Source organism: Trachymyrmex cornetzi, unplaced genomic scaffold (assembly GCF_001594075.2).
Source record: "Trachymyrmex cornetzi isolate Tcor2-1 unplaced genomic scaffold, Tcor1.1 scaffold23, whole genome shotgun sequence".
In the NCBI taxonomy this organism is placed as follows: Eukaryota; Metazoa; Arthropoda; class Insecta; order Hymenoptera; family Formicidae; genus Trachymyrmex; species Trachymyrmex cornetzi.
Window position 1 is genome coordinate 840,552 of NW_017296956.1, and position 12,858 is coordinate 853,409.

General features: G+C 29.1%; 1 protein-coding gene across 2 annotated transcripts in view; it reads left to right on the forward strand.

The window, feature by feature from the left end:
* The first annotated feature begins 2,412 nt into the window (after positions 1-2,412).
* Hdc (histidine decarboxylase) overlaps positions 2,413-12,858 on the forward strand; it is a 16,673-nt gene continuing 6,227 nt past the window's right edge. The window contains exons 1-5 of one of the 2 annotated variants that reach the window (XM_018506919.1): positions 2,413-2,552; positions 6,776-6,808; positions 9,915-10,201; positions 10,928-11,185; positions 11,802-11,945. In XM_018506919.1, the coding sequence (XP_018362421.1) occupies positions 6,781-6,808; positions 9,915-10,201; positions 10,928-11,185; positions 11,802-11,945 (717 nt within the window). In that variant the 5' untranslated portion in view covers positions 2,413-2,552; positions 6,776-6,780. Of the gene's footprint in view, positions 2,553-6,242; positions 6,314-6,775; positions 6,809-9,914; positions 10,202-10,927; positions 11,186-11,801; positions 11,946-12,858 lie in introns of those variants that run through there. The other variant, XM_018506920.1, reaches the window with a different exon arrangement.

Genomic DNA, 12,858 nt, shown 5'->3' on the forward strand with positions numbered 1-12,858 from the left:
TTTTTTGATAAAATTTTGATGAATTTAACTTGGCGCCAATTTTGTTGATATCAATTATACGAATATGATACATATCATTAGAGTTAAATAAATTATTTTGTCTTTGGGAGGAATAAAATGGTAAAATTTAATTTGTTCGAATTACATTGAATTTAACTTGACGCCAATTGTTGATATCAAATCGTTTATACAAATGATACATATCATTAGTTCTACTAAACAGCAAACGTGATTAGTTATCAGACTCACGGCCGATTGAATAATTGGCGTTGGTGAAAATGGCCCAAATGGTGATTCTTTCCGAGAAGCACCATTTGGGCCAGTTTCACCAACGCTTAGCGCTTTTTTTACCTTTTTTTTTTAAATATTAAGAAACGTCATCGTCGTCGTCGTCGCTGCTACGAAGTGGTGGGGGTAATGTCCTTTTGAAATTTTTGGTGCAGGAGGTAAATGTGGCGCTGGCAATGTGCATGGTCACATCACATATGTGTCTGTTTTCTGTGACTGATGATTAGGTTAGGAAATTCGTCACATTGATGGCATGGAAGGACATGAGAACATGTAACTTAAACTAGAATAAGTATTTTCTGCATCAATTACACAAATTCTCTGCTTTAAAAACGTGTTCTTTGTTTTAAGAATACAAATTATTGTCTATATAATTTTTATTTTTACAACAGAGTATTTGTCTTGGTTAAATATTTGTTTGTAAAGCAGAAAATTTGTTTAACCCTATTTGCCATCGATGCAACAGATTTCCTAATCTGGATATCTGTCAACTTCAATTAATAACAATTAATAACTCGGTTTGCGGAGCAAAGCGACACATTTTTCGTGTAGTGCAAAAATGCGTAACAAACACAAGTAATTATTATTATGTATGAGGCCTTTTTTACGAAATTCGGTTTCAGGTATTATTGAATTGGTGCGACTCGTCGACTTTACCTCAACTAACTAAACTACTAAAAACTTTATTTTTGAAAGCTGAACCAGTTTGATATAGCAACTGTATTAATTTGAATCATACTTTAAGACTGATTATTGAAGCATCTTCTCGTTTGCCTAAGAAAGAATTGCAATCGTATTTATATTTTTGTTGAACAGGAATTTAAATGAGTTGTACAGGTAATTGTTTTAAATAAAAAGTAAAAACTATAAACGGAGGATAATTTAATTTTTGTAGAGCACTCATTTAGAAATATGTGTGAGATAGCGTATAATTAACTTAGTAAACGGTCGCTAATTATTATTTGTTTCGTTTGACAGAGAAAAAATATTTCAAAGCTTTGTTACGATCTTACCAAGTTTACTCCTGAAACCGAGCGTAGATGACATCGTAATTCGTACGATCAGTTAAATTTTACGTTTTAAGGAATGGATCCGGGAAGGATTGATAGGTAAACATGAGTCTATTATCGGTAAATTATAGGCATATAGACAACCGACATACTGAGTATATTATATGTTATTTATACAAACTTACCTTTTTAAAAGAAGGTAAAAAAAGCGCTGCTTTTCGTGAAGAATCATTTGGGCCGGTTTCACAAATGCCAATTACTTAATTGGTCGTGGAACTGACTAATTCTGTTTGCTATTTAGTAGAATTGACCACTTATGATTAACAGTTAATCACTGATTCGGCTTAATCGAGTTGATGAAACCGGCCCTTCCTATATAATACTAAGCATCCAATCCAATTAATAGTAGCTTTAATTTTTTTTCAAGGATATTCTTATAATGATATGTATCATTCGTATAAAAGATTTGATATCAACAAAAGTTAAATTCCATGTAATTCGGATACGAAATTATATAAATAATATTAACTTTAATTATATCATTCCTATAAAAGATTTGATATCAAGAACTGACGCAAAGTATTTTTATAATTAGAGTGAGATAACAATCATATCCGTAGGTGCACATGATGCTTAGATATGAATACATTCACGTATTTTTCTATCTAATCTGTGTCATTCAGATATATCGTTGTCTTCTTTCCAAATTTTTCAAAAACCTTATCTCCCGTTGACTTTCCCGCTAATATATATAACTTTATAGTATTTATTATATTTCATGTCTCGCCTTGCGAGATTACGAAGGTAGTTCCGCTACTCTATGCCTATGAAGCTACACCTTTAAGAGTCAGATTTTGAATTTGGCGCTCTCCCTATGCGGCGGATTTTACATTGTCTTTATGGAACTTTGTTAAGGTTGTTCAGATTTACTTCTATCATAGTGAGTAGGGATAGTAAATCGTAGGGGTAGTAAATCGTGGTCGCAAGACGCATCATCATTCCCGGCTTCTTCGTTAACGCTTGCGCTATCAGAGGAATTGTACGCAGAGTGCGCAGCTATATAAAAGCAGCCACTTGTTGAGCGACACGCATTCTGCCGATTCGCTTCCGTCGCGGATATATCCTGTTCGAGGACGAAAAGAGGAGCAAACATCCGACGGGTGACCACGACAGTATTTTCCGTATTGTTCGACTTCAAGTTACAACTCCAGCTCAATTTGTCGCAAGAGTGATTGACGTAGGACTTCCGAACAGGTCAGCGCTAAAATTGAATTAACAAATTAGATGCAACCAAATTAATATTTATAAAAAAATGAATTAGTTTCATACGCGCTTTAGATTCGACATAACCTTAAGTTAATTACATATATGTTCTTTTATCATAACGTTTTTTACATTGTTACATACATATACTTTAATACATTAAAATGAAAATCTATTTATAAAAATAAAATATATTTAAAAGTTTAATTTGTTCATTATTATGTGTCCATTGTCATCTTTATAAAAATGGCGGTAGAAAGATATGTACAATACATGAATGAAATAGATATCTTTAATTAAAAATAATTTTGTAATAACTTCATATGAAACTAACAATGTAAATGATTTAGCCTGCAGTCAATTTTATTTGATATTTTGCTTTCAGTTTTAATACTTTTAAAAATAAATATAGTATTCGAATAGCGTCGTGTGTGTGTGTGTGTGTGTGTGTGTACAAAAGTGCCTTTTTCTCTTAATTTTATATTTATGTGCAATAATTTATGTAGGTAATCGAGCTATAGACAATAATTTTTGTGTGCGAATGAACTGTCGGCAAATGTGATATAGGCAAACGATGCTGTAGGCGATTGGTTTGTAGACAAAAGAAGCCATCTCATTTTCGAAAAATAAGTATATTATATTTGAAGTAGACAACAAGGATGAATACATGTTTATATAAATTCCCCGAATACAATATTTAAAAGTTGAAACAATTTTTCTACGTCTGTTTCTCTATAATATGAAAATTTTTGATTCAAATTCTGGATATTCTTTGATTATTTGCCAAATGGCGGAGGCAAAGAGATTTATCATGACCCTTATTAAGGTGATGTGATTTAATCCGATACATTTGATTTGTGATTTAATCAATAATTTATACATATAAATAATTATTTGATTACAATACCCCTGAGAGACTATTTTGATCAAGATAAACGATGTGATGAATTATCGAATGGAAAAAACGCATTATACACGTGTAAACAGACTCGTCATTAATATTCAAATATCTTTATTATTTAAAATAAGTGCAATTTATGTGTATTGTTTTAACATACAAATTACTTTTTGTGATAGCATTAGTCGCTTAATTAAAACAGAAAAGTTGTAATTACGTTGATATAAAGTAATAATTACTTCCAGTAATGCAATAAATAAGTTGCACGTTTGTAAAATACACGATTCTCTCTCTCTTTTCTCTCGCACAATAACATTTTTATTGCAAAAATTATAGAAATATTTATAATTTTAATGTTTCGAATAGATTATCAAATCATAGACATCAAATCTATTAATCTGATGGTGATTTTTTCTTGGACATGAAGAGATTGAAGGAATTTTGAAATTGTATTGCCGAGGATGGTTCCAAAGTGAACTGAAACGTACTATTATTTTTTGGAATAAAGATTCTACTTTTTGGATTAAAGATTTAAGATTAAACCACGCTGACTCTCATTCGTCCTGTTTTTTTGGATTTTTTGTTGTTGAATTTGGGAGAATCCGTAAAAAAGATTACATTATTACTATTTCATATTTTAAGTTTGTTATTATGTTTATGTTTATTGTTTTACTATCATTTTTAAATAAAATTTATTTGGACCAATATTTATAAAAATTATTTTTATGTCTACCCACGAAATGTATTGGCAAGAAGTTTAATTATTTAACTCTGGAATATTTTATGTAAATTTAAAATTTTGATTGAAACTCTCGATTTGATTTGAACGTGTATTGAATTACTCGATAATCATTAAAGTGTTTTTGATAATGTCGAACATTATGCCGCTATCAAATGCCTAACTGGCATTTTCTTCGTTGAATCGCGAATCACTGATGGAGAATCCGCGGAGTGTCCGACGGCTTCGCGGATAAATAAATCTCTCAGCAAACTGCTCGGTAGCGGTGAAAGCTACGGGAAATTACAAAAGTCGGAAGCGGAAACAGAGGAAGGACGAGCTTTTAATATCGCCGGGCGTCATTCTGGCTTTAGATCCTCGTTACTACTCGTGGCCAGTTCGATTTTCCGTTCTACGCGCGTCTCGCAATTCTTTCCGGTTTTGCTAAGATCATCTTGTCGAAACTACACAGTAAAGAACATTATGTATTTGTGTTAGATACGGTCCACTCATGTCTTGTTAACAGTTTGTATTAAATTTTTTAACATATTCGAGTGTTAATTTAACATAATATGGTTACGTTATTTAATTTTGTGTTTATTCAACATAAGATGAATGTGTTAGAAAATAACATAGATATTATGAAAAAATGATCACAAAAAAAATAATGCCACAGTTTGTGAACAAATTGTAGAAGTATATTTTTTTAAGTATAATTAATACTTATGATATATTAAATTAACACGTATTTTAGTTATTCCTTTCAGAATTAATTTTTTTAAAACACATTATTTTTATGTTACTTGTTTAGTTATTCATAAATTATATTATTTTGACACCAAGGAACGTTAAATATTAATTTAACACAAAATCTTTAAATAACATAATCACATTAGGTCAAATTACTCGAATATTAAAAAAAATTTAATACAAACAAATGAAATTGGAAAGAATAAGTGCACTAGGAGTAATTAATAAACCGGTTCCTGAATTATTAAGGATGGAAGAAACTTTAGTACGTTACTTGTTAACAGAAATTTTTGTGTTCCTCCGTATTCTGTCCTTCTATATTTATATTAGGTAGAAAAATTAAGAAGGGGAAAATTAAAGGAGTAGAAAGGAGGTTGTAAGTGGGAGATTATTCGTTAAGAAGGGGCAAGTATAATTCCGGTATACGGTATCATTTTGCTTATTTAATCCTGATTTTTGTTTCTTGATGTTTATTATCTAAGAAATTGTTCTTTTGTAATATGACGGTTCTGAATTTTTAACTTATTTAATTTTCGACTTAAAAATTATAGTGGGACATACTGATGAAGGCCGAATATCGGCCGAAACATATATAAATTTCAATTTGTAAAGATCATTTTAAATATATTATATCGCAACAAATAACCGTCGTATTGACTGTATGCTCCTTTTTTTTATAAACTTGTGTTTATAAGTATTCAGCCATTATTTATCTCTATGTTGAAGATACTGTTAAGTTTCTTATCAATATGCAATTAATAAAAAAATTATTAATATATCTATACGTTGTAAAGTTTCAGTCTTCATCAGTATGTTCTACTATACAGTTGTGTATCGTTTTAACATACAAGTTTCGTTTTTATAATGCATATTATCGAACACGCGCAAAGATACTGTTTATATCCATATTGTTTTTGAAATAATTTTTATTATTATCAATGATTTAACATTATTTTTAACATTATTGCTAAATGACGTCCTTCCTGTAAATGCAATTAATATAAATATAAAGAGACTAAAACTTGGTGTCGCCAAATGAAAATCTTAATGGATCGCTTGCACTATGAAGCTCGACTTATATGACGCCAATGCGATCGATGATGAATCCGTAGAAATTAGCGACTAACTCGCATTGCGAATTTTTGTATTAGGTCAACATCGTTCGTTGTGTTGTAATCGTGCTTCAGCGGTGTCTGTGTACAATCTTGTCGCGAGTAAATTTCATGGATCTTATTGAATAATTAAGAAAGTGTATAGTTTTGCCTCTTAACTTTTTCTATTTGTAACACTTTGTGTCGAATCAAAGAGCATGCAACGAGTTTAAACCAGTGTGCCATAATTCTTGTGACTTGAATTGACAAGGAATTATCACATGCTACTAATAAAGTACGATCAATAAACCAACATTAAAGAGTTATTCAAACCGTTATATGTATATATATATATATACATATATCATAAATTTGGGAAATATAAATGATTATTTTTATTATTATATAGAATTCTTATAAATTTTTTATTTATTATTTCTTTTCAAATTAAAGAAAAGTACATATGTGTAACTAAAAAAAATCACATCTGACATTTAACGGTAAGAAGTGGAGTCTTTTGTTTGCTCACAACTCGATTATTAATGTCAATCAATTGCAACTGAAAGGATTCCTTAGCATTTTCCTTAAGCAAATAATTTTTTAATATAATATTATTTAATATAATCTTTTAACATAATGTTTCATGCAGTATCGCGTTAAAAGATATCATTCTGTAATTTTTCAAGAATTCTGAAAGATTTCAAGATGAAATAAAACTGAATGGTTAATAATTAACAATTGCCTTATACTGTTTCAGGTAAAATGGATTTGGAGGATTATCGCCGATATGGTAAGCAATTATTCACATATGTAAACATAACAAAAAGTTTGAACGAATTTTGCATTTGTATTCGTTTGAATTCACATTTATCAACGATTTTTTATTCGTATTTTATAAAATAACATTAAATTCATTTTTGTATAATTTTACATAAATTTTATAAAATAGAAAGTCAATATTTACAATAAAAGTCAATAATTATAAAATAGAAGTCAATATTTTACAAAAACTTTAAAAACCATCTAAAGATCTAATTAATATATATATTACTAATATATCAATCAACTCTTGCTGCGTTGATAGAAAAGTAATACAAATAAAGAATTAGCATTTTTAAGATAATGAAAGAAAATTAATTATAAAAACTAATGTAATTTTGTGAAAGAATAGCACATGTGTAGCTTGTTTGCTTATACGGAAAAGTGTTATAAAACTGATAAAGTATAAAATTTATATTATACTAGTGTTTACATTTTGAAAATTCATGACATAGTTTTAAAGAATACATTATAATTGAAAGTATAACACGGAAAGAAAGTAAAGAAATTATATATTTACTATTCTGATTGAAACATTATTTTAATACAGAATTTTGAAAAGGTTGTTAATTTTGAGATACGTCATTTTTTCATTTGCAGCAACTGTTCTAAATCTAAATCGAAATGACATGTCGCAATGAAGAAGTCAAACCATTTCAATAATTGTACTATACTGAAACAGCGTCAATAAATAGAGATCACTGGTAGGAACTTTATAGGTGCGATATTGTTTCCAATACGACATCGTTTACGATCTAAATCTCCTGCTTTGGAACTACGATTTGAAATCGCCTTTCTCCTGGGATTTCATTCCTAGTCGATTATTCTATTTATTCGTTTTGGTAAATTAGAATTGGCAATGCGTGTATTGCAATACAGGATAATGCATTCATTTATAACTGTTACTACTAACAATAAATAAAACAAATTACTCCTTTTTCTTTTGGATGTTTATAAAGTATTTTGATAGAGAATCAATGATTGAATGAACAATTTTAGAAAACTATGTACTTTCAGTTACAGAATGCTATTTCTGTTGGAGACATTATATAATAACAGAAAGAGTAATTACGTTTTTCAAATAAAGGAATCCGCACGTGTGAAGGAAAGTCTAATCTTTGAAAAATCGTGTCTTTTGTTTAGTACAGGAATAGTTCCTTGAGTCTTAAAGCACCTTTTTGTTCCTGTTTGATAGCTTTTTGTTGCAGATAATGACGCTAAGTTTTAAATGAAGATTCGCAAACTTATTTTCTATAGTTTACTTAACATTATGATTTTTAATCTAGTTTGTCAACACTTTTTAAACTCTTTGTCTTTTAACTTTCTTTGTTTAAGATACAATAAATACGTCGATATTAAATAAACTAGGACATTAAAAAAATAACTTTAAAATATAGCAGTATGACTTTAAAATATTTGTTTCTTTACAAAAATAATGATTATAACTTTTGTATAATTACTTCATAAAAGAATTTAAAAAAAATAAAAGATTATTAATATAATTAGTTATATTTGATTAAAATTTTATGTAAACATTAATTAAACATTATATACACTATACTCAATAAAAAATAGGAAACACATTCAAAACGTTCGAAATTGCACAATATTTAGGTCATCAACAATTGTAAAAAATTATCGCAGACAAAAAAAATTAAAAAATATTTTAAAGCTTGAAAATTGTATTTCAATATGTTTTTGTCCGTTTAAAAAAAAATTTTTATCTTTACAGTTTTATATTTTAAAAAAGATCACATTGTGTTATGTTATTTAAAAATTATGTACAATCAACGGTCTGCAAGTCGATAAAAATTATTTTCGAAAAGATTTAATACTTTTACAAAAAAAAGTACAGAGTTGTTCCTACCAAATGATGTTTTAAAAGTTTTTGTACAATTTTTCTTGACTGAATAATGCGACTGTGAAATTAAATCTGCATTTTTTATAATCAACGTTAAAATTTGATGAAAAAAATTAAAAAGGTATTTTAAAGTTCAAAGTTTGTACTATAACATGCTTTTGATTATTTTTTAATTTAATTTTGTAGAATTGTGGGTGTGGGGGGAGGGGAATAAAAAATTTTTTTGCTAAATTTCAATGTTGATTATAAGAAATGCACGTTTAGCTTCAAAGTTGCTTAAGATAAGGAAAATTGTAAACAAATTTTAAAAAAAGCCATTTTACAAATGAAAAACTTTGTACTTTTTTATAAAAATTTTAATAAAGAATATTACTAAGGCCTCGGTGGTCTAGCGGTGACGACGCTCGCATGAAATAGATTTAATATCCGGCTGACGTATAATATTTTTCGCAATGCAATAAAATTATTTATAGATTTTAAGATGCTTTAAGATTATTATAAAGATGCCTATATATGAGCATCAGTATTATTAAATTGTTTGTCAATTTAATTTGTAATATTATTACTCTAGTTTTGATCGCGTTTTAAGACTGAAAATAATTTCAGCGTGCAGTTTACGGGATTGAAATTGTTGTTCATAAATTCACATGGAATCGTTTTCAGCATTAAGGTCCAACTTGACCGCTTAGCCTTTATTTCTTAATTGTTGTTCAAATCGCGGTCTTTAAAATAATATTTTATTAATATTAAAAATATTAAACTATTTAAGAAAAAATTTTTTATCTAGCTGTAGATTGTTAAATGTACATATAATTTTAAGAAATATAACAATGTGATCTTTGCTAAGATACAGAACTATAGAGATACAAATTTTTTAAAAAACGGCCAAAAACATGTGAAAGTTTTAAACTTTAAAATGCGCTTTCATTTCTTTGTCTGCGATGGTGTTTCACCGAGTTTTGGTAATCTGATTCTCAAAATAATGCAATTTTAAGCATTTTGAAAATGTTTTCTGTTTTTTGTTGAGTAGCGTATATTCTACATATTACTCAATATTTTTTAAAATTATTATTTCTATAAAAATATAAATAATTAATCAGCAATTTGTAAATTAAGATGCATAATTTGTAAGAGAGTGGACTTTACGTATAGTAACGTACTTGTTAGATATTGTACATAATGACTTAGAATAATCATAAATTCAAAAATTACGCAGGAAAGGAAATGGTAGATTATATCGCCGATTATCTGAGAGACATCCGTTCTCGGCGAGTATATCCAGCGGTCTCGCCGGGATACTTGAGAAATGTTCTGCCGTCGTCGGCCCCTGTAGACGGCGAGTCCTGGGAGGACATATTCGCCGACGTTGAGAAATGCATTATGCCGGGTGTGACGCACTGGCAGAGTCCGCACATGCACGCCTACTTTCCGGCTCTGAATTCACCTGCTAGTCTGCTGGGCGACATGCTGGCCGACGCAATAAACTGTCTGGGTTTTACGTGGGTAAGTGCAATTTTACGTATTTATTTTTAACTGTTTAATTTAATATTTTCGTATTTAATATTAAATAGTAATGTGTTTTTAATCAAATAATATCTTTCGTCATTCCGCAAAAATTTAATAATATGTTTAAGTTAATTGAGGTGTTTTTTTATTAAAATTTGAAATTATAATAGAACATTTTGCACATTTTTTTTCAGAATAAATTAATTCCGAATATTTGCATTAATATAATTTATAAAACCTATATTTTTTATAATTAAAAATTTATCTTATAGAAGAAAATCGCTTATATTGTGTCCCTTAAAGTTTAAACAAAATTATAACAAAAGTACTGATATTCAGGATATTTTTGTCTTTTACATCATACTTTGGTTTATTAGCAATAAAACAAAATATTTTTACGAAAATAAACATTGAATTATTTAAATCGGATTAAAAAGAAGTAGATTTCGGTACAATTTAGAAACAGAATCATTAAATTGGGTTCCTAAATCCTAAATCGTAAAAAATGTTTTGTTTCGAAAATACAATGGAAGTGTGATTTAACCGTCGGTACGATTCTACATATAGTTACGTTTTAATTATTTCTTCTTTAATTAATAAAAAAAAATTATATGAACATTATTATGCGAATAATTTGATCCTTTAACTTTTAAAAGTCAAATCTTTAAAAGTTGAAATGATCATCTTAATACGATTTTTAATTTAATACTATTATTTCCATAGGCTTCCAGTCCAGCGTGTACTGAGTTAGAAACGATCATTATGAATTGGTTAGGTAAAATGATCGGTCTACCCGAAGATTTTCTTCATCAACCGGGTGGTTCCGGTGGCGGTGGCGTCATACAAACGACGGCTTCAGAAGCCACGTTGGTGTGTTTGCTTGCAGCCAGAACCAGAGCTATTAGAGACGTGCAGGAGAACGATCCTGACTGTTTGGCGACAGAGATTAATTCGCGTCTAGTTGCATACTGCTCGGATCAGGTTTGTAGCCATTACTTTATGCTGAAGATAATGAATTTATAAATGTACCTAGATGATCAAGTAGCAGTGCAAATTCTCATGATATTTTATTTAAAAATATGTGTGTGCGACCACTGGGAGCAATCGCGAAAGTAGCAAGCAGAAATAATGAATGATAATAGAAGAACGTTGAATACTGCGTATTGCGGCGAATGAAAATTTTAAACTTTTAGCGTTCCTTTGAGAGCTTTTTAAAATGCACTTGGACACATTACATGGATGAACGAAGATACTACTTTTTTATTTTCCCCTATTAATAAACATTCTGAGATTTATATCAGTAACAGTGAGTTGGCTGATATATGTCCATATAAATTGCTTTTCATATTTCGGTGCGGGAAGCTTGGCCCCAAAGTTTATCTTATTTTAGTTGCACCCTGTATATCATTATTTATGATGTTTCTAATATTTTAAGAAAAAAAACACTGAAGATACAAATGACCTTAGTCATGTATATTAAGGATTAACAATTAATGGTCATATTACGTATTATAATTTAGAATCTGCGGGACAAAAGTGAAGAGTTTAATAATAATTGAAAAATTTTATTTGTTATAAAATATTTTTATTTGTTTAGGCACATTCAAGTGTGGAGAAAGCTGGCCTTATAGGACTAGTTCGAATGCGATATATTAAATCTGACAGTGAATTAAGCATGAGAGGAGATGCTTTACTTGAGTCACTAACACGAGATCGAGCTGAGGGTCTGCTTCCTTTCTTTGTAAGTTTTGCTAATATTGTTTTTCTTGAATATGATCTGAATATTCTGATACTAATTTTGACTTATTGCATCTATTTTTTTCTAGATACATTTAATATTATTGGTTTTTGAAATTTTATTAAATATATATGTAATCTTATGTTGCCCATAACTTCCAAATCTATAATTTTATGCATAGTATAATAACATGTTATTGTTCTGTAGTTTATTAATTTTATAAGAGGAACGTTCCTATTAATATACTCTTTCTAAGCTTTATTATTCTTATTTTCATATATGATCCTCTTATTACGAATTTGTTATAATACTCCGCTGTCACGTATAAGTCGTAGCGAAAGTAATATACAGTAGATTTAATAAAAATATAGAGACAACGAAATCCGCGGTTGCTAACGTTGTGGGCGCAAGGGCTAGTAATCTAGGTATAGACGGACCGGTGCGCCAATTATAGACGTATTCCCTGCAAGTAGTAACGAACGCACGGATTCGGCGAACAAAGCCGGATCAACGTCGGTACTAGTTGGTCCCATAGGAGCTTTTTAGCTCCTAATTTGAGTCTTGCAAGCCTGTTTAGAACGAAAAATATTTATAATCGTGATTTTTCGCGATGTAATAATATTGGCTGAATTTATTTCGCTAATTATATGTTTTTCACGACAATAGATATAATACCTATGTGATAAAATGCAAATATTTCTTCTTAAAATTTGTCTTTAAAAACAATAAAGAAATTATGACAATAATACGTAACATTAATAAAAGTAAGAAAAATCAAATTTGAAATGAATTGGGTTACTGTGATAAATATAATTTTATTGTGATGCGTTTTATAGTTTTAAATGTTATTTCTTTGATCTAAAATCTATATTTTTTAAATACTATATGTTTTTAGCGTTATGAGAAATACACTTAC